At 36.9% G+C, this 27,471-nt stretch overlaps 1 protein-coding gene across 1 annotated transcript in view; it reads left to right on the top strand.

Moving 5' to 3' along the window:
• CDKAL1 (CDKAL1 threonylcarbamoyladenosine tRNA methylthiotransferase) overlaps positions 1-27,471 on the top strand; it is a 433,436-nt gene that overhangs the window by 272,822 nt on the left and 133,143 nt on the right. The window contains exon 11 of the mRNA XM_082499568.1: positions 15,737-15,882. Coding sequence (XP_082355694.1) covers positions 15,737-15,882 — 146 coding nt within the window. The remainder of the gene's footprint in view (positions 1-15,736; positions 15,883-27,471) is intronic.

Genomic DNA, 27,471 nt, shown 5'->3' with positions numbered 1-27,471 from the left:
AAAATTATGGACTTCAAATAAATTTAGAGAATTAGACTAATAACGTTCAGCCATTTGCCTGACACAGCTAGTTATCAAGATAATAAGATACTCAAATCATTTTGGAATGATAATGTTGCTGAGGTCTCTGACCTGTGAAGCTTTATTATTGCGATGTTGTGTTTGTGTGTATGTCTGGTGTTTTCAAGAACTAAAGGAAATGTCATTAGTAGGCAATGGATCAGAATGAATTTATCTTCCTGGTACACCTCAGACGAATATTTCCAGAAACACTATATGCTGGTCTCACTCAACAACATATTCATTATCCTATGTCAAATGCTATTCTGAGAGTGTAGGGCTTCTACGATAAGAAATTGAAATTCTAAGTGGATATCTGTGCTAAAAATATTGTAACAAAGTAGTTCTATGAGATTAGAAGCAACAAAGTGCACAACAATGCAAATTTGAAAGAATATTGTATGTATGCAGAGCAGGAAGTGAGAGTTTTGTCTCAAAGATAAGTGTGTTTGGTTGGATTCTGTCACCAAATGAATTCATTGAAATTCATAGGAACTGTTTATAGAAAGAACCTAACTTTAAATGTAATAATTCCTGATAAATAGCTGGTGTCCATGCTGCTTTCCCAAAGTTACTATAGAATTAATAGTTGCACTTATGTTTTTTTAAGATGTCAAGGATAGTATTTCCTCACCAGACTGCTATCACTGCACCTTTCCCGACTGAAGTGCTTGGGCTAGAGGAATCTCGTCCTGATAGGAATAAGCAGTTTTTCACTTCACCAGCTAAAGAATACAAGCCCTGGGCTGTTATTTTATTCTTTGGTTTAACATCCAGTTCACTAAGATAGAGTCTTAACTCAATGAATAGAAATATTTAGGAAGCAATTGGGTTGTGTTTTTTAGAGCTTTGCATTCTGTCTCAAACTCTCATATCTGTCACAAGTTTTTCTTCTTTTCAGCATCTTGTAAAAAAGCAGATCAAGCTTTTAGCAATTTTCAGTTAGTGTCTTTGCTCTCATTTTTAACTCACGTTATTAAAAGTGTTTTGGCATAGACTGCCGCTTTTGTCACTGCTGCTCATCTTATGAGTATGCTTAGAAGCTTTTTCAAAAAAAAAAAAAATCAATTGCTGGAAATAAGAAGTTGCTCTGCCCAGCTAAGGGGCACTCTAGTAGTCTTAATTTGATATAATCTGAGCAAGGCAGAAAGTATATTGCTTTCCTTCAGTCAGTAGCCATCATAGTGAGTGTGAGCATGTCACAAATCTGTGAATGGTTTTGATTTATGATCTCTATTTTTGCCATTTCTAAATTTCTAGAAAGTGCTGTAGGTAGGACTCTCTTTGACCTGAGTCATATTCAGGAAAGGTACTAAAATCTCTTTAAAAATGGACCTTTAAGTGTGATGGCAGAGTGAGAGGAATTCATGAAAGCTTATTGGAAATGTGTATCTTGAATGTTGCTGTGCAGAATATATGTTATGTGTGCACCAGCCTTTTTGTACAATAGCAACATCTGCAGTCACTTGTCCTCTTCAGCGTTTCATAAAATTTCCAGTTTACATGATGTTTTTTAAGGATTATTTAGTCAGGTTTCTGTGTTTTATGTATGACCAAGATATTCTGATCTTGTAATTTGGTGAAATATTTTTTAGGATGTTTCAAACTAAATTTGTAAAATTTTTTTTTTTTACCTTGTGCATTTTTGTCTAGTCCCCTCATCCAAGCCTACCAGCCTTGTATCTGAAAGATCACTAGGGAATGTTGGCAGTCTCCTATATACATTTTCACCAGACAAAATAAACTTTTTATGGGGAATGTGCTTTTAACTTCCCAGTTGAGGAAAGGGCAAAACTGTGATTTGTTTAAAAACTGAAATAAATGAAATGAGAAGTTGATTAACCTTCATGTCAGTTGGTTAGGATAAAATCCAGATGTAGTTCTGCTATCTTCTAAGAAAGGTATGAAGCTTTGTTATTGGTTGGAAACATCTTTCATTAATTGTTCTAAAAGGTGCTGCATTTTATTAATTTATTTTGTTAGAAGTCATGTTGCTAACTATGATGATGTTTGGCTTTCTGCGAAAAAATTCTACAAGGGGGAATGTACTAATTGTCTGTCACTTTTTATATCCAGTGAAATGGAAAAAGTTGTTCCAATTGTATCTTTTAAAAATCAGAAATTTTCAGCAATTGCATACTACTGTATATATGCAACTGCTAGGCAAGGGTTTATTTCACTTTAATAATGAACACGTCTGATAAATGGCATAGAGGAACAGCAGTCATGTAAAAGCATACATTAATTTTAAGATCTAGACAAAGCTTCCTTAGAGAATCAGCCTAAAAGCAATGATTTTGATTCATTTACAGTTTTTGCCATATTTATTGGAGCTTACCTGCAGGTAAAAGGTTTGGCCAGTTTTATGTCTGTCTTATTCTTGTAACCTCCAAAGCTAATAACAAAGTTTATATAAATGCATTTGCTTTCTCCAATAACACTCAGTTATAAGTTAAATTTTTAAAAGTACCAGTTTCTAAAGACATTGTGTACATTTTTAAAATACTGACTGGTAGTATTGCATGAACTCCTCTATCATTAGAACTGGTTTTGAACTTAAATATGAGATTTTAAAACATTTCACAAATACCTGTTTTCCTTCAAATAGCCATGTATTTTAATCTCTGATCATTCAAAGCATCAGGTCACTGGCTTGACTGTGTGCTTGGAATTCACACGTTTCTTTTACTGTTTGCTCGAGATTCTGTACCTTTCAGTTGTCAGAATAGGAGGAGATTGGAAATAAAAAGAAGAGATGTGCAGATTAATACCGTGAGTTGTAGATGGTGCGGCTGCAGTAGAAGCAAAGAATTGCTCAGAGCACAATGGCAGTGCTAATGTCCTCAAGGAATGAGGAAAACCTTGCACCTATGACTGAGTAAAGGACTAAAAATTTTAAAATGTATCACATTATATACAATTGAAGCCCAAGTTGCACATACTGTTCTAGCAGCACGTGGAGTCATCCACAAAACGGAGGTGTCTTGAGTGTTGGGTTTTGCTCCCTTTGCCCAAACCCTCAGTCCTTTGACATGTAGTGTTTGTGTTGCTCAGGTGGATCTTTAAGACATAGCTAGACATGAGGTACTTCAGTTACATATTAATTAGTGTCTTGATGTTCTCAGGAAAATAGGTTGTCTCCGCTGACTAAAATAATATGACTTTTTCATAATGTAGTATGAAATGTACTGTATGTATTTTCTGTATATAGGTGGAATAGCTTTCTCCTTCATTAAAAGATACTTAGCCCATTTTTTGATAACTTGCTTGATAAACTGCTTATAGATTGAAATTTATTTGCAAGTACCAAAAAGTGATTACAAGTTCTCATTTTTTCCTCAAAAAAATATTTCGTAAACATACTCTGAGATATTGTCTGCTTAGAACATGTACAGTGCATGGCATTATGACCAGAGATTTGTTTAAGCTGTCAGCAATGTTTCCTTTGTACTGTGCACCCGGGTTTGTGGCTGGGCTTTGGCCCTGGCAGTCTTTTGACACATTAATATGGTGCCCACGCTCACAGGTCCCTGGAAATAAAAATGGAGGAACAGAAAATGCCACTTATCTCAGGAGTGTTTCATCTGCTTCTGTATCTGGGAATCAGTCTCTTGGTATCCATTAAGAAGTGCCAACCAACAGCTCTGCTGTCCTGCTGATGCTGGAGGCCGGCACAAGGGGAGGAGGAGGAGGAGGAGGAGGAGGAGGAGGAGAAGAGCTTCCCTTGGGTCAGGAGTGGTGGGACTATAACAGAGGAGGGGGCAAAGGAAATCTGCAGGTGCTTGTAACTGGCCTTGAGGCTCTTATGCTGGAAGACTTGCTAGATTTGGAGGCCTGGGCCAGTGGATGTTCAAATTCGGGTTTATTATAGGTAGGGAGTCAGTTTAAGTTTTCACGTGATTTAAAATACCGAGCATGCCCAGTGCCTTCGGAAACTACTGTCAGGTAAATGCCGCTTTGTCCTTAAAGATGTTTGTCATCGCAGGGGAGGCTGATAATCTCATGAAACTCATCATCATACTTGTGTGGTATGGTCTGACAGATTAATATTTTTAGTTTTTTATTCAGTAAATATGGTGGTAATAGTGCCTTATGTACTTACAGATGCATGTAGCATGAACAGTATCGGGATGAGAAGCAACCATATGTTTTCAAATGATAAATTCTGCATTCAATTGGGCCTTCTTGTTTGTAAAGAAAGAATTATTTGGAACCATGCAGTGTTGTATAGTCATGCAAAATATTAAAGACTTTTTGATATGCTGCATACTAAGCTAAGTCATTAGAAAAGGAGCCTTTATCAGAATTATTCAGGGTATAATCTAAAATACTAATTTTTTTATCTGCTGTTTCCTTCAGCTGCAGATCATTACTGCACTTACATTAGCGAGTAGTACGGAGCAATAAGAGCAGATCAGAAATCGTAGAATATGGTAGTGAAGCTGCTATATCTAAATTATCTGCATTTTGGACTCTTTATTTCAAAATAAATCTAATCCCCATAACCAAACTTTCCCAGTACCCATGGTCAAAAGCTGTTTCAAAGGCAGATCATTGATTTGAATCCTCTGTTCCCACCAGGGGCTTGGAGCACTTTCCCTGTGAACCTGGAGTATGGCCAGGGCTCTGATTTCCTCGGAAGTGAATTTAGTTTGCCCACCCCAAAGTCACCCTGCAGACTGAACAAACCCATGGCTGGGTAGGAAGCGTGGGAAATTGCACTTCACAACTTCACTCTTGCTTTCAAGCAGCACATTAATGTGAACACAGCCCATGCTAGTGTGACTTCTCCTGCGTAAGGTTTGTTGGCATGACAGAGAGGTTGGTTTGGTGCGTTTAAAAGAGCTGAAGGACCTGAGACTCAGGTCATTGTTTCTTTTCATCACGGTACTAAGACTGAGAAAGAAGTTGACAGAAAACTTTTGTAAACGGACATGAACCTTGGTCAGGGAAAAATGTTTTAGTTCAGATTTTTTTTTTTGTTTCATAAAATGTTAAAGGGGAACAAAAAGTTAATATTAGGATCCATTTTAGAGTCTAGCAAAACCTAAAATGAATACATACGTGTACACTTACCTTGTGTACTCTTACCCATCTGTATTTGTAGAGCTACTGTTTGAATTGCACAGACTGCCAGATGGCAAAGATGTTATCATCCTATAGTATCAACATGTACCAAAAGTGACATAAGGTATACATCCTGCTTTAGAAGTAACCTCCAGGCATTTATTGTGTAATCATATTATGGATTTATTGGTTAGTGCTCCAGTGAGACAGTGTTTTACATCCAGTTGCAGTTAGTGATGGAGAGGGAGGGTTGGGAAAAATTCATTATAACAATAGTAGTAGATAAACGGTCAAGAGGTGGTAGTCCAAAAAGTGAAAAACGAGGCTAAATTTGTAGAAGGTTGAAATTAATTCATGTTAGGGGCATAGAGTTAGATCCTAATTTTTGCCGGACTGTAAAAGGGCGGGGACTCACATCTCAGCCTTAGCTTACCTCCTTTGTGGATTTAATACTGTCTGTACTTCCAGAGTTGTCTGGGATTTTAGTACAGCACTTTCTGTGAGTGATGGGACGCTTCCAAATCTGTGTAAAGGAGGCAGTTCACACCTGTCATTCCCGTAAGTGCTTAATTTCACATGACTAGATGAGTAGTTGTCTTTGTCACCTGTCAAAATGAGTCTGTCTCAAACCATACCATATGCCATCTGCGGGCTGTATCTCCGTTATTAATTCAGGACATTTGAGTGATACACCAGCCATTGAGATGGAGTCTGCATGGCGGCAGGGTCTTTAAATGCATCGAGAGTGCCAAGTGTACTGTACCACGGGTCGCAATAGTATTTCTTTGCTCTTTTGCTTTGATTTTTCATGTCAGCTTGGTGTTCATGCTCCTTAACCTCATTGAGGCTGATATCCTACAGATGGCTTCCTCAAACGTGCCCTGACAAAGCACATAGATACGTATTACGGTAAAATTACTAATTCACTTTTCTTTTTTCTTCCCAGTGCACCGAACGTTTTGAGCATTGTGCATAAGCTCAGGTTTTGAATAAGCTAGAGTGTAAGTCGATTTGAAATGTGTTTAAAAGGGGAATAATATGTACACGTTTTTCAGTGGCAAATAAGAGGGCAGCACTATTTCAGGAACTAAAAGGCCTTTAGGGTGTGTGTTTGCTTTGTTTCTAGTAACATTTTTGTCATTTTCATAGACTGCTGCATTTGAAAGCGCCAATTAAAATCTGTTGATTTGACCAGAAAAAAAGAAAACTGTGGCATACATTTAAATAAATGAATAGTTAAGCCCCTGACCTCTTATTACTGTGAGTTTTGTAGTGTTTTGTAGTCGGTGGACCATGCAAGTTTCCCTTGCTGTAATTACATAGTTGTCTCTATGCAAACTGTGTTTGTCTTGCTAGCAGTAAAATTGAAATAAATATCAGATACTAAGGGAAGGAGGAGGGGGGCGGTTGCATCTGGGCTTCTAAAAAAAAAGGCAGGGGGGGATGCTTAATGTTTCCTTTGGTATTATGTTGAATGCTTATTTGTCCTATGGAAGCTGTGTGTGCATCTTTGCATACTTTGTGTATTCCAGCTTTTTATTTTTTTAGTACTAAAATAATATGTCTCTCCTGTTCTTCCTCTTAAAACGTTCTTTGTCTTTGGGTTTTCCAAATATAGCACAATTCCTTGAAATTACTGCGTAAGACATAGTGTCATGGAAACTTTTTCAGTGGTTCACCTCAGAGTGAATGTATATTTGGATATTATGGTGTTAGGAAAGGGATGAATCTCTGCTGTGCTTTTAGATACATTTTGTCACACCACTTTCTCTAATCTAGTGTTTTAAGATCTCAGACTCAGCAGGTCCTAGTGTCCATAAATGCTTGGTGACGTTTGCTGCCAGCTGGTGGAATATGATTTGGCTTAATAAATGTCAAAATAAGAATCCGTCTTACTCTTCTTGAAGGTTTTATGTTATATTTGTGAATCCTGGGTTTTCTTAAAAACCTTAACAATGTTACTGTATTGGGAACTTTGATGAACAATAACGATTTGCTTCCAGAAAATGTAGAAGGGTGTATTTGTGATGCTGGGAATGAAGCTCCTGTTCTTTTTAACACTAGTAGAAAAAATGCTTGAGAAGCACACGCTTTTATTTATGCAAGATTCAGTTCTCCATCAAAACAGGATATTTTATGCATGCCTCTGGTGCTCTGCTGTATTTAATAATCTGTGCATAAAAATTGGTGTTGCAAAAAGGGGTTAACATTAAGTAGCACATTGCTTGACCAGTTTAAGCTGTGCATGTTAACTGTACCTTAATTATGATTTGCTCATATGAACGTTTCTCTTGCTTGTTAGCTATCACAAGAACGAAGAGTATTTAAATGCAGACAGATCCACTCTCAATCTCGTGTTGAGTGTCAGGCTGTCTGTCAACTACTTATAATACTGTCTTATCCCAACAGACCTTTGGAACTGTGGCTTACTTTGTTGGTTGATTACTAGCAGAAAATAAAAATCACCGTTAACTGAGCAATTTGTTCAAGTAATGGGTAGTACATATGTGGGAAACTGCATTTTTGTTAAATAAAGTGGGAAATTTAGCAGTTGCCGTGTGCTTCAAGACATTGGGGTAGATGCTATTGTCAAATATATAGCTTACATAACAAACTGTGCCATCTTCTTTTAATGTTTCTGCCTTTGTCGATAAACAAATAAGATCTCATTTTCCTAGTTATTTGTATTAAGTAAAGTTCTAGCAACTACTCTCCATGCTGTTCCAAAAGCTTCTATTTAGTTTAGATGCATAAACCCCTTTGTCTTCTATGATAGATGAGCTGTCACATTCACTATGCTTTGCAACATCATCTACATAATCTTCAGTGAGACTGCTTGCTTCATTAGGCTTTGGCATTTGTTTAAAAAAAATTTGTTTTTTTTTTCGAGGTAAGTATTCTTTAAAAATGAGAAAAAGGAAATGTATTGTGTTCTAGAAAGTTTTATAAAACCGCACATAATATTTGCTTTGGATTTCTGTACCATTGTGAGTTGAGGAAAAGACATAAAATCTTTTCTACCCAGTCTTTGAATTCAGTTAGTTTAGTTAGGTTATATGTGCAAGAGCAGCTGAAGAACATAAATTCTGTGATATCAGTCTTGTTGTCAAGTTTTTGAATACTTTTAATCTGTTTTGCTATGAAATTTAGCTCAGTGAATCGGATATCTACAAAAGAAAGAAAGTGATTGCAGTTTCCTAAAGGTTTAGGTTTTGATTAAAACCTACCACTATTTTCCTTCTGGTGTAACCTGCTAAAGCAGATTCTGTTTTAGGTATTGTACTTGCTTGTTTGAAATAGAGGGAAACAATAGGGAGGCTTCCTGGTACTGATGTGTCTTGGTGCAGTTGAACTGTGGTGGGGTGTCCCATCCATTCTATGTCATCTTTCTGAGCAGAAACCATCGATTCTTTGAGGTCATAATGGATTCTTATTTTTGAGGTGGTAAACAAGTGCATAGTATGGATGAAACTAGCAATCCATTTCACTCATCCAGGTTTCTGAAGATGAAAAAGTAGTGTGACAGTCCTACTCGCCTATTGTAAGTGTGTGCTTCTCTATGCTTTAATCCATTCTCAAGGTTTTATTAGCATAAAATATGATTGAGATAGAGAGTTATTTAAAGTAGCAGTCTGCTGTTGCAATAAATCATTCTTTTAGGGAACGTCCCAATATGTGTTTCTATTACATACTGCAAAGAGGAGTATTAATTTACTTCTGGAAAAAAATATTTCATTTGAGGAGTGCTTAATGAGAAATTAGACAGCACCATGGAGAAAATTAAAAGGTGTGTATTTTCTTGCACATCAGAATTAATAATTTCATAAGGAATTAGCATTAGCTATTTGGTTGGATAGCTTTAAGTCATTAAGCCATCACTCTAGCCATTAATTAAATGTACAATTTACTTTGTAGTGAATCTATTGATTGAAACTGGACAAGCAACACTGAAGCTCCACAAAGTCTCTTTAGGATTGTAATGATGGCTGCAGCAGCAGCAGTAACAGGTGTCATCTTTGAAAGCACTCAACCGTTTACTGCATGTTTCCAGCCACACAACTTCCATCAGTTCGTATGGGAACTGAAGGTGCGCAATACTGTGAGGAAATTAGTGGGGTACTGTTAATGCTGACTGTGTTGCTGAATCAGCTGTGTTTTGGTGACACGCTTGCAGGGACTCAGACATTGTGTTTGGGCTCGTGGTTCCATGCAGACTTCAGTAATAAGCAATCGGCCTCTACCCATGATGCTTTACATTTTACACAACTTAAAGTCAGTCCTACTTAGATATTGGAAGCAGGCTGTGGTAGGGATACCGGTTATCTTAGCATGAAGTATTTCGGCAACCCAGGCTAGGATATCTGTACTGGGAATTACTGCTTTTATCAGATAAATGGACAGAATGGTACTCTGCAGAGGCTCTTTCTATTCTTGGCTATAGCGTGTATATCCAGGTTGAGAGTCATATCTTGGAGAGAAAAGTATGTAATTGTTAACTGAATTGGAGAGTTCTTGATATTTCTGTGTTTAAAAGTAAAAATCAGGTAGTTAGTATTCGGTGCTGTGTGTTTCCTTGTTTGTGCACTGACTCATGGGAAGGGATGCAACAAACCTCAACCGAAGGTTGAAAATACAGTATTGTATTTTAGTATTATCTGAATATAACTTTTTTTTTTTTTTTTTTTTTTTTTTGCAAGAGCTGTAGTTAGCCTGTCCTCATTTTTAACAAAAGGAGATGTGGCAAATTTTTGAAGGCATGTAGATGGTTTTCGTTTGGCTTCGTTTTTCAAGAGATGACGCTAAATATGTAGCAATGAGGGAGAAAAAATTGCTTAGCTAGCTAGGGTTGTCTATTTTATGAGGTTGGAAGCAGTAGAGAGATCCCACACCTAGGAGAGCAGCTGGGAACAGCCAGGGCCGAGCATATGGCTCTCACGGCTCCTTCTCCTATCAGCAAATCACGGCTCGCAGTCTGGTTTGTATCCACTTCTAAGGGTGGCCTGCGCTAATACCAGTTTTTTGTTTGGTAATGTAGAAGGCATTTTTCTCATATGACAAAACAGATTTTTGCCTTCCATCTGGCAACCCAAAGATCTGATTATAAGTTTCAAATTACATTGGTCAGAATTGTGTGGTCTACTAACTACTCCAGTGTGACCTCCCTTTATCCTAATGATAGGATAAAGACCTGGGCATAAGGCATGTTATATTACATGGGGTATGGGTTGCCGCTAAGCTTGTCCGTCATACGGCTTCATTACGTCTCCCCCACATACAGATGAGGGGGAGGCATTGCCTTCCAAACAGTGTCCTGGGGGAGGTGTGCGATTATACACCCTACACGTTCTTCAGTTTTTACAGCCCCATTACTCATGGGGGGTGGGAAGTGGGGGGAAGGTTCCCTGTTCATTAGTTTTAACAAAACCATTACAGGCTTTCCAGACTCAATCGTACTGTGTCATTGTTGCCATGCCTGCATCACAAGATCACATCTGTTCCTGAACTGCACCACAGCAGAGGAATTTATAAAATGGACCACGGCCACTTGATTTTTGTCCAGACCGTGCTGGTGTTGGCACCACTGGGCTTCTGAAAGACAACAGTCAGCAGACACCCCTCGTGACATATCCCAAACTAACATCTGCCACAAGGGGAAGAAGTTTTGAGGGAGTGCCATTTTGTCATGTTTCCATATGGATGAGCGTTTCTTTGGGCTTTGCTGCTGGCAGAGGACAAAATCCTTTTCCTAGGAAGCAAGTTATGCAGATCGTCGTGACTCAAGCATGAGGCAGAATTCAAATACTGGATTTTTGCCTGCTTTAGGTTAGGGGAAAGAATCACTGTCTGAACAGCTTGCTGATACTGACATGAAGATGCACAGATATTGATGTTTATTGTCTTTGTGATTCTCTATGGTTGCACGTGGTGTCATTCCAAACAGAAGGATTGATTTGCTGGTTAGATGGTTAAATTTGTGTTGTAATTGCTGGGATAAAATATACTGACTAGATAAAAATCTTTCTGGCAATGTGCCTTGTGTTCTGATGTATACCAGCTGCTAAGAACTGGAAAAAATTATTTCCTATGTGATCAGTATCCTAAAAGATATTTCACATACGTTATTAGATTCCAAATGTAGATGACTTATTTTTTTTTTAAAGTCATCTTAGACCAAATTGTGCTACTCTTTGACCTTTTCGTTCTTACATAAAATGTCATTTTTGTGTAGTGCTTCCCTTCATTCATGTACGCATTATTAGATTCTAGGGAATGGGGGAAAAGGCAATCAGCTGTTTCAGTCACGATTAAAGACAGAAGTTTTCTTTCAAAAGTTGTTTCTTTATTATTTCCAGATGGATTTTTACTTCTAACTGAAATATGTAATTATATCTAGTAATGCAAAGCACTTTGTAAAAAAAAAAAATATATATATTTATAAAAAAACAACAGGAAACAGATGTTAAGCTTAGAATGTTGAGACACTGTAAAGTACAATTATGCATTAGCCCATGATGTCCTTCAAGTTCTGTCAGGGATATTAACTAATAGTTTTATTAAGTGATGAAATCTGGTATTCTTTGTGCAATCTGTGGTATAAGAAAATCTGTCAGCATTGACTAAGTATGACTCTTCAGCACATAGCTGTAATTTAATCAAACCTATGTGGTACTGTACTTCCATGTACATTTAGGTGTAGATAAGACTGGAACAATCTTACCTAAAAGTTCTGGGTTAGACTGCGGTATTTATACCTGTGTTACTTATTTACGCTAAACAACTAATATCCCTCAACAACCTGAACGCTTACGAAGTTTGGAAGATTGGTTTATCTAGGCTTCTGAAGCGATGATGCAAAACTTTTGTTTAGTTCATTATTCTGCTTCCTTCCGGACTGCTCACTCCCAGTTTCTGATTCTAAAATTTAAATTCAAGAGCCTTAATGGTACGTAGAAAATGAATGACAAAGAAACAGTGAGTCGTCAGGTATTTCTGTCTTCTGGTTTGTGTTAATAATTTGTATTCTGTTAAATTCACCAAGTTAATAATGATGATCCTGAAGTACTTCATGGGAAATCAGTTTATCTTTGGGGCCTTTGATTCAGGTCTGTGTCTGAAAATAAAGGAATATGCTCATTTGGACTTCCGTGCTTAAAGCACATGTGGCATATTTTGTGTAGCTTTAGATACAGAAAGTACGCAAAGAAAGGACTTCACAGTAGAAAGAGTTGTTTGCAACCTTCTCTTCTCTAGAAGGAGCTTTGAGTGTCCAGAACATATCTGAAACCTGTGACCCCAATAACCAGGCTGTATTAGGGTTTCCAGACACATAACGTGTGTGTTATACATGCATTTCTGGTACGTATGACAAGCAATTTAATTTCTAAAGAATGCACGTTCTTTGATATTGGGGGACTGATGTGCATCTTTCTAAAACAAAATGATGCAGTGTAATTATCAATAATGTTTTTCAGCTTACTTTCATGGCTCTTAATGCATACAGGGACCTCTAGTGACAGTTGAAAAGTTCAGTTAATTAATGCCAGGTATTTTGTGTCCTATTAGGACAGAAGCAAGGGAAATTACTTTAAATTACTACAATTGTGTTCTTAATCCTAAAAGATATTGATAACAGTGATTGCAGAAACAATGTGATTTTGTTTTTTTTCAAATGGGGGATAACTAGAAGAAGCCGTTTTGAGTAGAATCGTGTTTAACGATGGCTGCTGAACGTTGTTGGTTTAATTCCTCTGACAGGAAGTGTAGTTGAAAGCTCTCGTCCATATACCGCTGAAGGAGATCAAATGTGAAACCAACAGGATTCTGCGTGTTCCCATAAGATAAGCAAGTAGCAGGTTTGGGGGTGGGTGGGTGTTTTTTTTTTTCCAGATCCTCTCGGTAGGAAAACACTTTTTAGATTTCAGGATTTGGTTTTCACTTTTCGTATTTTGCAGCAAAATTTTCATTTTTTATGGCAAAGAAGAGAGGAAGACAAAAGAAACCAACATTTTCACATAACTAGAGAACTTCCTCACTTGTGACTTTGAAAACCAAAACTTTGTGGTAAAACGAGGTAGTTTCTCATTCTTTACTATGTATGGTATCTTTAACACAGGTAAATACAAGGTAGTTATGGGGTTTTTTTATTAGTTCCTGCTTGCCTGCAATGTGTGGCTGGTTTTGTACACAATTTAAAAGTAGCTACTGTCATGGAAAGAATCAATCGCTATTTTAAGGTTTAAAAGTGTAAGGTTTGTTTAGTATGAATGCAATGGTGAAAGAACAAAATCTTAAATTTTTAAACATAATATTCCCTGTGTTTGTTTGGGATAGAAATCTGTTTTTATCCTATCAAATAATTCTCAGCCTTACAAAAGCTGGAATAAAATAACCCTTTTGTAGTTAGAAAATCTAATAAATAGTTTAGTGCCTTCAAAAAGAATTCACAAAGTGATCACATATTAAAGAGGCTGTTATTCAGAAGATGCCGAATTTGAGAGGGGTGAGAAAGAATTAAGTTTTTTTCTGTGTTGTAGTGTGAGTTATTTTTAAGAACTTGGCAGATTCAGAAACATGTTATGAAACTTGCCTTTTATTGGGTTCTTATATTATAAATCTGTTTTGAAGATTGAATGAAGTGCTTTGAACTAAGAGATAAGCAGAATAATAGGCTTGTGGTACATAGCTTAGTTTCCAGCCCTTTTGCCATTTCTCATAATTTAGAAACATATTTTATTACTGATAAGCAAAAAAATCACAGATGACTACTGGAGTGCTTCATATAAATGACGTTCACAGTATTTTCTAAAGCTTAAAAGAGATGGAAAGTTTTCCTTGTTTTGATACTTTATTTTACAGAACTTGTTCTATGCTGTCTCATTTTGAAAATATATTCTAGCTGAACACCTACAATTACTAAAAGCATAGGCAAATGATTCCATTTGAAATGGAGACATAAAATTTTTATGGGTGCATGGTGGCCTTTTCTTTACTCTCTTACTGATGAAGCCAGCTACCTCCAGCTTCCACTGAGAGCCCGCTTCACTGCACACAGCCTTTCTGTGCATCAAATTGTATGCCCTCCGTTATCAGTATAGTTATTACTGTAATGTTTAGTTTACATGCCTGAGATAGAGTAAATATGCCAGTAAATAATGTAACTGCTTGTCTTAGACATTTGTGTAATAAATTTTAGACAGAAACTTTCAAAACTGCTTTCAAAAGTCATATGAGAGAGTTCTGGTTTTCTACCCATGTTTGTCAGATGAAAGCTGTGTGTTCAGAGAGCATTTTTTCTTCTTGCTCTAAAAATCAGCTTTTTTAAAAGATGGGTACCTGAAAGTTAAAAAGCACAAGGGTGTTTACCTTCTCTTAGAACAATCTAGGCCAACCCTGTAGAAATACAGAGAGAAAATCTAGATGTGTGACTAATATTGCTGATTAATGATCTGGAAAGAATTTGTGAATAGTTGCAACTTAACAACTAAATGTGGCAGCAGTATTTGTTGTCAGACAGAATATGTATGCTGTGAAAGAAAACAGGAGAAGTGGTCTTAGTGAGCCTGACCGGAGCGTGCAGAATGCAGATGGCAGAAGAGCAGGCAGTGCAGCGCTCGGTCCCAGGCCGTGTCCTGTATGCCCACTGCGTGGCGAGAAAGGGAAAACCTTAAGTGAAAACCTGGTTGTCTGTAATACGTGTTCTTTGTCCAAACTAACTTATTTTTTGCAGGGTGAAGATTATCAGACCATGTTGTACACAATCTAGACGCTGTTTTGTCTCAAATTTTAAAAATATTTACACTTTCTTGTTAGACCGTATGTCCTTAATTGTGTAAATAATAAAAATGAAAGAAATGTGACCACTGTATTCTGTTCTCCATCTCATGTTCACTGCCAAACCTCAATCAGAGGTTTGGTTTGGCTTTGATTTGCGGGTTTGTTTGCATTGTGCTATTACCTTTACTTCTTTTTCTTTCTGACCTTTTGTATTTTTACCAAACGTATAACATTTCTGTCTCTTTTCAAGCTGTCACTCTGCTTTTAGCTGCCCCCTGATTATTTTATAGCTAAACATTTTTAATTCCTGGGGTCTTATCTCTGAAATAACACAGGTAGGATATTTCAGACCAGTATTGGAGCAAGTTTGCAAATGGTCAGACATACCTTAATTAGCAAATGGCCAACTTTAAGGGTACTCCAATTAGAAACATTCTCCTATTGGTATCTGAGAACTTATTTGACTCCGACAAGAAAGCAGCTAACCCTTCCCATCGTCTGAAATTGGAAACAGCCGCTGTCTGAAAGCACTGACTTTCACAGTACTTTGCCTCTAAAATTTTCTCTTAATTGGATAACCAATACTATGTAGGGAATGTCAGCCCTATCTCAAACGGAATGCAATCCCATAGCTTTTTTCTCGTTTTCTTTAAAAACAAAATTGCTTCCAAATTTCACCTGTCCCTACTGTTTCAAACTGGGCCACTGCAACTCAGTATTGTTTGGGTGGCAGAAGTATTTCTACTGATACTTTCCGCATATATTAATTTAAAGGAGTTTTGTATATTGTTTTCATAATGCTTTAAATCTTTTTTTCTTTTTGAATAACTCATAGGAAATGGCGAAGATTCTCAATCATCCAAGAGTATATGCTTTTCTGCACATACCGGTCCAGTCAGCCTCTGACAGTGTGCTCATGGACATGAAAAGAGAATACTGCATTGCAGACTTCAAACAAGTAGTGGATTTCCTTAAAGAAAAGTAAGTCTACTAGTATTTGAGAAAATAACAGTGTTGGGGTTTTTTCAATGTCGAGAACATGTGGCTGAAAACACAATTACTTGCAACTTCATAATTCAGGTATGAAAAGGAATGAGCTGCTTTAAGCTTTCAAAGTCTTTGAGTTTTCTGTAAGCCCCTTGATGTGGTTTGCCCCTTTGCTTGAGCTTTTATAAGCATCTTAAGTCTCTGCATGACATGCTTTTAATTTGTCAGTATATTCCTAATCTTTTTCAAATAATACATTCTTAAATTTCTTTTTATGCTTAAACTACTATATATAGACTGCTTGAAGTTAAAGTTATTGAAGTCTTCTTTAATGTGGCTTTTGAGCATTGTATACTTTGTGTACTGGAGATGATCCAGCTCTAGCAAATGTGAACGGGTTGGATGGGGTTTTTGTGAATAAGAAGGATTTTATGTCCTATAGCTGATGTATATTTACATCAATATAGTAATACTCTAGTCTTGCTTACGAGACTGATGATTTCGAGGATAATTTCAAAATTATTTCCCTTAACAACAGAGTTAATTGTGAGAAATAAAAGTGTGCATCCTAATGTGTTGTTTACTTATGCTGGCCTGAAGATGGAAGTTACATTCACTTGCAAAGCTCTTGTAACTAAAGTAATAATTTGATATCCAAGGAAGTCTTTTCTTAGCTTTTAAAATTTAATATTGACATATTTTGCTGGATATTTCTGCACTGATTTTCCTAAAAATAGCTGTCTGGAGAATTATTTCAGTCCCCTTGTTTGGCTGCTTTCTCTATCTGCTTTTTTTCTGGTTTGTGAGCTTGTTTTAATGAATTAAGGGTAGTGGACTTGTGTACCTTTGACTCTTAAATTACATTAAAATACTTGTACATAAACAAATCAAATTTTCATAATCATTTTCATAAGCAATTTTTCACGATCATTGAAAAATCTGGCAGTCTAGCTATGTAAAACATGTCATGCAAGAGCTGCATGGGAATTACGTAAGAAACAAAAGCAAACTGCATGAGAATAGAATCTATTTTGCGAACTGTATGTGTAGTTTATTGGACACTCCTATGCATCTATGACTACTGATGGAAATGGAGCTGCTTGTCTCCATACAGGTTGATCAGGCATTAATTTTCCACCTTAAACAATGTACATGAATTCTTGGCACATAGTTTTTATGTGACTATGGGTCAGTGTTAGTTTTTAATTAACAGAGATATTGTATTCCCATGTAGCTTAAATAGGAACTGTGTCAGTTTATGTTTTAGTTGACTTGGAACTGATTCATTATTCTCTTCAGTAGTTGTAGCATTGGCAGCTATTATCATAACAGCAGCTGGATTTTCGATAACCTAGGAAAGCTGGCACATGTTGGGGCATAAGGGAATTTATTAAATCATTCAGCTCTTGCACACAGAAGAGTGAATTACTTAATATCCAAATTTAAAACAGCTGGTCATTGAATATACAGTAATCTATGACATACGTCTTTTTCCACAGGCTTTTTTTGTAGTGAACTTAACGAGGAAGAAATAATTGCCTTGATGTCTTATTTTTAAATAATAATAAGCTTTATTTATCCTGCTTATTAAGAAACTACTAAATTGTCTACTGGTTGCTGGTAGAAAACAGCCTCCAAATACTAAGATGGAAAATTCTTTGTACCATATGGCAGCAGGATGAGGAAGCTCTGCAAGGCACAGAAAATGTTTTGGATATTTGAACATGTGCACATCTGTAAAACTAATAATTTTTTTTTTCCTTTTGCACTTAAGAGCATAGTGTCTTCATTTGTAGTCTCTCCTCTTACAGCAGGAGCCAGCTATTACATTCCCATATAGATATTCCCATAAAGATCTGAGCACAAAGATTGCCTGGACTTAACATTGCTGAAGACAACTCCAGAGCCTAGAGCCAGAGTAGCTAAAATTAAATATGTGTTTGAACTACTTTAATCGCCAAAAGGGATTATTTCCATCTTCCGTTTATCAAAAAGGAAAAGTAAACCAAAAGTAGAACCTTTCTCTATTACTAGGGCCATAAAGTCATTTAGAAGCTTCCTACACCAAGTGTACAGCATCTTATCAGTAGATTCGTAGTGGCGCATTCATCTCTAAAACATGACATCTACTTTGGTAGCATATTCACCTAAAACTCTATTAAACCAATAATTCTATAGGCTGACCTGCTGAAGAAGTAAAGCCTCACATCAAGGCTTAGTAACTTGAATTCAAACATCTAAGCAAATAAAAATTAAGCACAGCAAATAAAAATGAAGGGAAGAAGGAAAACAATGAGCCATGTCATCTTTTTGGTTTTGGAACCCCAAAGATACCAAGTGATTCCTGAATCTTTGTTTTATCAGTCAGGCCAGCAAAACACTGAGAGGCTATTTTTCTCCCAGAAGGAGCAAACACCTTCCCTTCCTTTGGAGAGCCAGGAGTGATTGCAGAGGTATCCCCTGAGAGCGCGTATTTATTCATATCCTGCTGAGCACAGAACGCCATATAGAGAAGCTAGAGTTCTCCAGAGCAGTTACTTTTTGTGTTGAAACTCACTTTTTAAAAGAATGGAGCATTCTAGACCCTCTGAGACTGTGAAGTTAGACATGTCATTTTTTTCTTCTCTTTGAGGACACTTTCTTCAGGCAGGAACCCTGGAAATGAGCTTTAAAAATGAATATTGATGTTCTAGTGCAGTCTTTTGATATGCAACAATTTGGTTTTAGAGTCTCTCTCCCCAGCCAGGTGACAACATGTTTTGTTTATTTTGAACATCGGTAGCCAAATGTGTAGAATAGAAACCCAGAAACACAAATCCATTAGACTGAAAAACTGAACTACAGAAGCCTTGTTTTATCCTCTTTTAGAAATTCCTTCTTTGATATTTTGCACTCTTTTTTTCACTGAAATGTCATTACGGTCAAGTATTCATAAAAATACTGTTGTGTAGTTGATAGGTGGGTAGATGATCTACAGATATTATATGTGTATGTGTGTATATATTTACTGAAGGTACATTTGTAAACTATTCTAGAGAGCAACAGTATAAAGGAAATGAGGATGTGCTGATGCATTTAGAAGGTGTTCAATTTTTACATAGTCTGTAGGGACTAGTCCCCTAATCTTTAGTCTTTAGGGACTAATGCAATAGCCTGGAAAGACTATTCCCAAGACTGATTCCTGGATGAGATATTAATTTCAATGTGTTTGCAACTATAAATGTAGGAGCTTTAGAAATTGCTGCTAAGCAAATTAAATCCAGGGACCAATTTAGTCTTATATCAGAAAGTCTTTTAATTGTGGTGTCATTATATCAAAATGTGAACTGTTTTTCAAGTGATCTCAACTTTCAAGATTCAGCATAAATTATATTTCTGAAAGGTGATGTTTGTAGTTACAAAAAGAGCAAGACTGCTTTAATTATCTCTAAGTTTTGGAACTTAATCCCCTGAAATTTACTTTCGTTGTTAAAAACAAACAAGTGGAATATATTTTAGTTAAAGAAACCTGAGATCTGAATGTCATATTCTGTAATTGCTTGAATAATCAGCAACATGAATATCTACCCATTAAAAAATCCTTAGACTGGTAATGTGTTTTCCAAATTTCTTGTTTGCTGTTGTTGACCGTACTACGTTCTCTTACCTGTCTGGTTCGTGAAGCGATTATAATGTTCATCAAAGTTTATATTAATTTTTCCTTGTTACTGCTGCTTGATAAGGTAAGAGAATTTTAAACCCAAAAGCTAGAGGAATAAAAAAAAAAATATAGAAATTTAGAACTGGGCTGAAACATTATACCTTCTGTTTTGGGAAATAGCATAATGCTGAGGAAAAGCTGGGTTTGCCTCGCAGTTAGTTTTTGTTTGTGTTCTGAGATAGAAATGTAGCATTAATTGTGTGTGGCTGCCGCTGTTCACTTGAGATTGTCTCATAATTTGTACTGGAAACATCTGAACTTTCCAATATTATCTGAAAGCCAGGAGATTTGGGCTGCCAGAGGGGAGAACCTCAGCTCTGCCAGGCAGAAAGTTCTGTTCTTTTTTGCACTACTTCCTCTCTTCATTAAAATCAGACTATAAGCCTGTAGTAAGCCTGTCCTAGCCTCAGATACTTTTAGCGGTAATCAAGTATCGCTTTCTCAGCATGTGTAGGTACGTAATTACATGCAGTTGGAAAAAGAAAGCAAAGGCCCAAAAGTAGATGAGTGCAGTGGAAAATAAATCACAAACTTGGATGCAGATTAGTCACTCAGGTGTAAACTCAAATCTTAGTTGCCGGGCAATTACAGACAACTGCTGAATGTCTGAAGCAACTGGAGAATACTGTCCAAATTGAGAGAGGGTGTTACGTAGTCCTTTGGGACAGCTGGCTTCAGGGAAGCTCCTTTCTTCCCTGTTGCTTTACGGGGAGTTAAGCCACCAAATGGTAGCTTCAGCAGCTTCCTAGGCTGCCTCTTAATTCTGTTTTTAAGGATTTGGGGGGATTCATCAGTGACTGTCTCGTATTTCTTTTGATCTGCCATGACTTTTGTCTCTTCCGTTGCAGCGGCAGCCAGGCTGCATCTGCTTGGATGTTTAGACAGGCTGCTGCAAGGTAAAATAGTGTGGCCGGGAGCGAAGTGGGCTCAGCTACTGTCTCCTCCCCATCATGCTGTAGATCCATGTTAGCCTCAGTTTTTACAGCAATATTTGAGTGTCTGAATGGAAAGTTTTTTCGTCCACTTTCTCAATGTAATTTCGTCCATGTGTTTCAGTGTGGCTGCTCTTGCCTTTCTGAGCAATTTCACAAGCTGTAATTTGTTTCCCAGGTTCTAGCCTTCTGTTGTGACCTTGTTCTTACTCTGGGCATTGTCACACGTACCATAAAAGTTTATGTGGGCAATCAGCTGTTTATCATGCTCTCTGTCTAAATTTCTTGTGCAAGTGGGTATCTTGCCATCCAGAAGTCTTCAGCGTGAAAATTTGCTCTATTTTCTAGTAGCTAATTTTGGACTAAAATAATAAGAAGTGAAGAAATATCTTCCTAAAAGCTTGCTTCTAAGTACTATTATTTGGATGATCAAGAAAATTCTGAACACTGTAAATAATATGTAACTGTAAATAGTTTTCTTCTGAAAGATATCTATATACTAAGCTACTGAATATTGTTAAGTCCACTTTGAAAGATAAAGGGCTAAATGAGTCATCATCAAATCTGCAGCTATTTCAGACAACCTGCAGTTTTGAAACTATCCCAGGCTTTGTGGCAGTCTTTATCACATTATTGTGCTAGTTATTGAAACTAGAATTTGAAAGCAACTGATAGAATAATTTTAAAATAACCATTTACTATTTTTACATACATCTTTCTACTCATTTTCAAAGTGCAGGTAATTATGAAGTAAGCTATAACATGTCCCTCACTTTTTTTTGTAGTATGAATGTATTTCATTTTCTTTCTGAAAATGCACTTTGGTTTCTCAGAGAGAGATTTCATTGAGCTCATTTTGCAGATGTGCAAATCGTGGCCCTAACAAACCGTGACAAGTCTTTCAGGTTTAGGCTTTTTTTTTTTAATGGGTTTTAGTACATCTGTTCTGTCAGTCTAACTACTGCAAATGCAAATGTCATCTATTTTAAATCCTGATGACGTTTTCTGCTAAGAAATTGCTGAGTGTATTTGGTACTTATCTGTAATTTTATACCTCAGTCTCTAGACTCTTGTCTTTACTCTGTCTTTTGTCTGCAGTTGGAGTCGGAACTAATCACTTTACCAAATGTGTCTCTTCTTCTGTGTTTTAAATGAGTTGAGTGTTTGTAAAAAGTATTGAATTAGCACCAAAAATGAAAATTTGTGGGTTTTTCACCAAACAGACACAGCACAAAAGTAGATTCAAGTTTGTGTCTAGACTTCTTAGTGATCAAGTGGTGTAACCTTTGATGGACTACAAGCTCTTTTACCACAGGATTAGTTATCTGCAGGTGTCATAAAATTTAACTTTGGGCTTACATAAAGCAGTTGCTAAATTTATAAGCCTTTCTGCCTTGCATTTGATTCACAAGGTCATGTAAAGAGACGTAAGTAGGTGAGAGGTTTCAAAAGTGCTGAACACTTGCAGATCCATTAATTTCATTAGTATGTTTTGAATATTCAGTGTTCAATTACCTAAATTTAAAATGTATGTTCTGCTTTGGTAGTGGCTGGGGGGGAGGCAAACATTAGGCATTCCGGAATAGCTTTTTTTTTTTACTGTAACATTACTCCAAGCAAGCTGAATGTTGCTTTAGGAGGACAGTCTTTCCATTTTGGCTTGTACAGCATTCCTTTCCCCTTTTATCAGCAAATGCTACTAGACCCTTATTTTCTAGCAAGGAAATATAGTGAGGAGAGGAAGGAGGAAAGGAAGGTCGCTTACAAATATCTGCATCTTTTTAATCTCCTGTCTTCACTGTTCTACAGATTATTGAATCAGATTTCAGTTAGTTCATGGAGAGACCTCTTACTGCCACAGTTCACATAATTAGATCTGTTGCCACTTCATAAATTACTAGTCACCATTTTATAGCATGGTCATTCATGCCAAATCTATCAAGGATATTAGGGTTTTCTGGGCTCTAGGCTCTTAGTTATTCTGTTGCTTGTATGTCAGGATGATGGCTGCCAGAAGTGCATGCTTTTTTCTACTTTTGGTGGTCCCATGCCTTGGAAAGTGCAACTGTTAAACTCTTTCTGTAACAGTGCTGGTGGAAAACATCATTTGCTGGAAAGTGAACTAAAAGCTGCAGCTGAAGTTGGGGTAAAGTGGAATTTGCATTAGACTTGTGGCTGTTATTTGGAGAACTTTATTATAGGCACTTCAGAAGAAAACTGTTAATAGCAAGTCAGAGTGGGTCATCTGTATAAACAACATGAATGTTTGTCAAGTTCACTTTACAGCCTTCGCTTTCTTGTATGTGTGTATAGATAAGGAAATTATTAGAGTCTCTGGCTGTGTGCCTGTAAAAACCCAGCCTCATCTATGATAATTCTAGCTTGACAGAAGTCTTCTGAAAACACAGAGAGTATAGCAAATGAGGAGGAACTTCTTTACCTTGAGGGTGGTAGAGTGCTGGAACAGGCTGCCCAGGGAGGTGGTGGAGTCTCCATCTCTGGAGACATTCAAAACCCACCTGGACGCGTTCCTGTGCAACCTGCTCTAAGGTGTCCCTGCTCTGGCAGGGGGGTTGGACTAGATGATCTCCAGAGGTCCCTTCCAACCCTATGATGATTCTATGATTCTATGAAATGTTTTAATGACAGTGATCACTAGAAGTTCAGGTTTAGAATCCTGAAGAGCAACTAAAACCATTACCTTGAAATTGTGTGACATTTTCCTACTGGGAGCACCATTTTGTGTCTTACTACACAAGGAGTTATTTACTCTGAAGAGTATACAAATAATGGTGTAACAGATTCTCTGAAGTTTGGAGGATGTTTTCATAAAACTACCATTACTTATATTTTTACTTAGTCATGTACCCACAGGAAGAGTTTGGAGTAAAGCCTGTATAGTATTTTTATGCTAAATTCTGTGCTTAATAACTGTAATTAATTTAAAAGACATGTTTTTATTCCCAGAAGTCATTCTTTTTTTAAAAAAAAAAAAAACAAATATTTGATGTTTCACTGTTATGCTCGTCCTTGCTTACCTCTTCCTTCCAATTGTTTCTTCCAACCAAATTAATTCTGTTTTAAATGAGGTTGTAAAATGTATGGGCTTAGGACTGTTGCATGAGGAATACGATTAAGAGTCAACTTGGAGGACTATAAGACATGTTGTAGTATGGTTATAACTAATTAGGGGTAGTACAAAAATGAGAAATACAGAACTGGATTGAAAAAATCTCTCTCTGTGGTAAAATAATGATAAAAGAGTGTGGGGGTATCTCTTTAAGCGCTCACAGTGCTCATTTTTCAGAAGCTGTCTTTGTAAGAGAGGATCATACCTTGTTTGAGCATGAGACTTGGAATTTCAGTGCATGACATGTTAACAGTACCCTTTGTAATAAGGGGGTATTTGTTTTCTGTATATGCATATCCTACAGCTACAGTATATTACCCAAATTCACAGCAAGAGTATGGCTGCAATCCCTATTTTCCTGTGGCTTACTCTGTTACTGGTACACATGTCAGACTTGTTCATGCGCTGATCACACTTAGCCTGAGGATGTACACATGCAAATACTGAAGTCCAAATTGAGTCCTGCAATGTGATGTTAATATAAAGTAATTCTAAAGTTACAGACTGCTTTGAAGATTAGATGGCACTAAATGTAACTTCAACCTATTTATTTTTTGGGAAGGTACTGTTTAGGAAACTATGATTTGAAAATTTCTGCGTGCTCCATAATTTTTGATGTGAAGTATCTTCACCTTCTGGAGTTCTGCATACTGTCCTGTTTAAGCAGGATGTGCACGGTGCTCCTGTTTTACAGAATTTTATTCTAAATAATACACATATTTTTCTGGAGATAGAGTATCATTATAAGAGGTTGGTTTTGTTTTTTTTTTTTTCTCCTGGCTCTCCTGCTGCTGTTCCGCTCCCGTGGATATGCATAGAAATTGGAGGGTGAAGCCTGGGAAATAAAGTGCCCAGGATGAGCACAGCTTGCTGAGTGCAGCTTAGTGGGCACACAGGGAATTCGCACTTCGGATGCTTTGAGGTCACAACACTGATATTCTGCTTTGGCTGAAATTTGGAGGAGTAATTTTTTTAATTGTTGCCAAAGAGAGAAGATATGCCCTGTTATTAAATGTAAAAAGGATTTAATCTTATTATTATACTTGTCGTAGAAGCTGGCTTACTTTTTTTACTAAATATAACTAGTAAAGTTGTTTGGCGTGATACTTTCTGTATGTAGTTATGGTTAGGCTTTCCTTTCTCTGAGCAGTCTTATCTGCAGTTTTCTTCTGCAAAATCCTAATGGGATTATTGTTAGACGATAGAGTAGGAATTAGTAACGTACATCCAATTCCCAGTTTCTGAAGTGTAGCAAGATGGTAGCTTTTTTTCCTTTTTCCTTCTCCCGATGAGGGCATCTGAATGTGCTTTTTGGAAGTAATGATATAAAATCTGTAATAAGGTTAAAAGAAAGGAATCATAAGCATCATGCAGTATTATAAATTGGTCTTAAAACGTAGTATTTATGATTTTTAAATGCTTGGGTTTACTTACTGAGATACTATATTACTCTAGTATTTTAAAACAAAATACCTGAAATCACTCTTTTGGTTTTTCTGTATAAATATTGTCATACACATACATTGTTATACACATACAAATCCAAGACACAGCATGTGTACACTTTATAGCGCTCAGGTGTGAAAATTTCTGATGATGGTATTAAAATTTCATATCTGATACATTTAAAAAAATTAAGTATTTGTTCATTTACATGCATACATTTTTCTGCTTTTCAGCATAACACTAAGTAATAAGTGAGTTTTGTTAGCCATATTATTTTGATCATATAGAATAATATGGCACAAAGAATTTTTGATGAAGGTGGTAGTTGGCCAGCCGATAAGTGCTGATTGAAGCTACATTTGTGTCAAGCTTTCGGGGAAAATATGTTGGAAAGAATGAGTGAAGAAATAAAAAATGCAATACTGCTGTAGCTGATCTGGATATTAAATGGTTATTTTCTTTAACCGTAAAATGCTTAAATGAAGAAAACTTGTAAATGGAAATACACAGAAGTTGTTAAATCTCTTTAAAAGTGTAGCTATACAATTAAAACACCATTGCATGAAACAGACACGATAATTCTGCTACCCAGAAGTTTTCTATATACATTCATTTGGGGACTAAGATACAGATTACTTTGGGGAAGCTCAGTTTTGTATTCATGTGTCCCTTATATCGGTCTGTAAATTGTATTCATGTGTTGATGATTTGCCTCTTTATAAAGAGAATGAAATGTATAGTTGTAAACTTTTTATTTATTACATGGCAAAGTAATCGCAAACCCAACATTTTAAAAGGCTTGTGCATAAGAGTAATGGCTATAGCGGATGAAAGTTTATTTTCCACAACTGAATTGCTTATCTATTGCACTTGGATTTTTTTTGTCTTTATATTTTGCTACTCATTGTGATGTAGAACTCTCATTTTGTTTAGTAGGAGAAATTGCCACAATATACACAAAATCACACAGTATTGCAAATACGGCCATATGTAAAGGCACAAGAAGCAATCTAAATTCTTCTCAATCCACTTACCAGAAAATTGTGTTTCAGATGCAAGTGCAAGCAGGAAAATAAGTTATTGTGTCCAAACACCTTATGCACAGGAGAATATAAAGCCAGAGTGTCTCCATTTCTTCTTAAATCTGGAGAAAATATTTATTGGCAAAACCCAGAGGTCATAGAAATTAGTTGTCTTCTGGCTCACTGTGTCAGATGCCTCCCTGCTTGGCCTTTGAAAGAGCCGAAGGTGACTTCTGAGATCAGAAAGCGATTCCATACAGAGTCTCGGTCAGCTCTCGGGTAATAATTTTTGGACATTACTAACCCCGACAGATTTGAATCAGTCTCCTACAAAAATCTTCGTATTAAAAAAAAAAATACTGATCTCTCTGAACTATTTAATCTCTATTGGAGGATTTTTGTTGAGTCAAATTTCAGCATAAGCATTTGACAGCCTTCAACTTATTTACAGAAGGGGTAAACACCACATCTGAATAATGAGTCGTGGTTGTTTGCAGCTCTACTGCTGAATTAGTGTGTGTGTCCCACAGTAACTACTCACCATTATTTTTGAGCCCTGCTGCTTGGTGAGAGGAGAGAGATCAAATGTCTGTCAGGGCTCTTTCCAAGAGTCTGCAAAAAGACAGACAGACAGACGGACTGTGGATTCAGGTTTGAACAATAAACTGGCACGGTTGCTCTGCAATGGTGGGCTGGCCGCTCCCACACTGCCGACGTAAATCTTTGGGAGTACTTGACTCACATATTCAATCCTAAAAATTACTAAGGCATCCAGCTGAACTCTGAACTGTGGCCAGCAAACTATTTTTCCATGTAGCACATTCTCTTGGACCTCCCCCACCTCCATTAGACTGTATACTGAGAGGCGCTGGTTACAACACGAGAACCAGACTTCTGTCTCGTTTCACCTATGTCTGTCATTTTTTGTGTACCCACATACTTTGGAACAGAGGAAAATAAAACACGTGCTTTGCTTAGTTGTGTTAATTTCAGCTTGTAATTGTGCGATTGGTGACATTGACTGTAAAATCCTAACAGCTGGGAAAAAACATAGCGGTAGAGATTCCTTTTTTTTAATGGTATGATGCTTTAAAATGTTTATTGTTTCAAAACCAGAGCAAGCAAATAGAGTTTCTGTTAAATAGCCTTTTAAAATCTTTGGTTCCTTCCTCTTTCCTTACCTACCTGATATCTTTCTTTCGATAGTTCTTGTAGTTCTAGGATGTAACCACTACATAGTGTAATGAATTTTACAGTCAGCCAAGAACAATGGCTTGCGAGTTTTGCCACAGCATTGTATCAGCTGCTGGGGTCTGCATATGAATTTGAGTCTGAAGCTTACTTTCACCACCG

The sequence above is a fragment of the Vanellus vanellus genome, assembly GCF_965231255.1.
Source record: "Vanellus vanellus genome assembly, chromosome: 2".
NCBI lineage: Eukaryota > Metazoa > Chordata > Aves > Charadriiformes > Charadriidae > Vanellus > Vanellus vanellus.
Note: the sequence above shows the minus strand (reverse complement) of the source record. Positions and strands in the feature narration are given on the sequence as shown.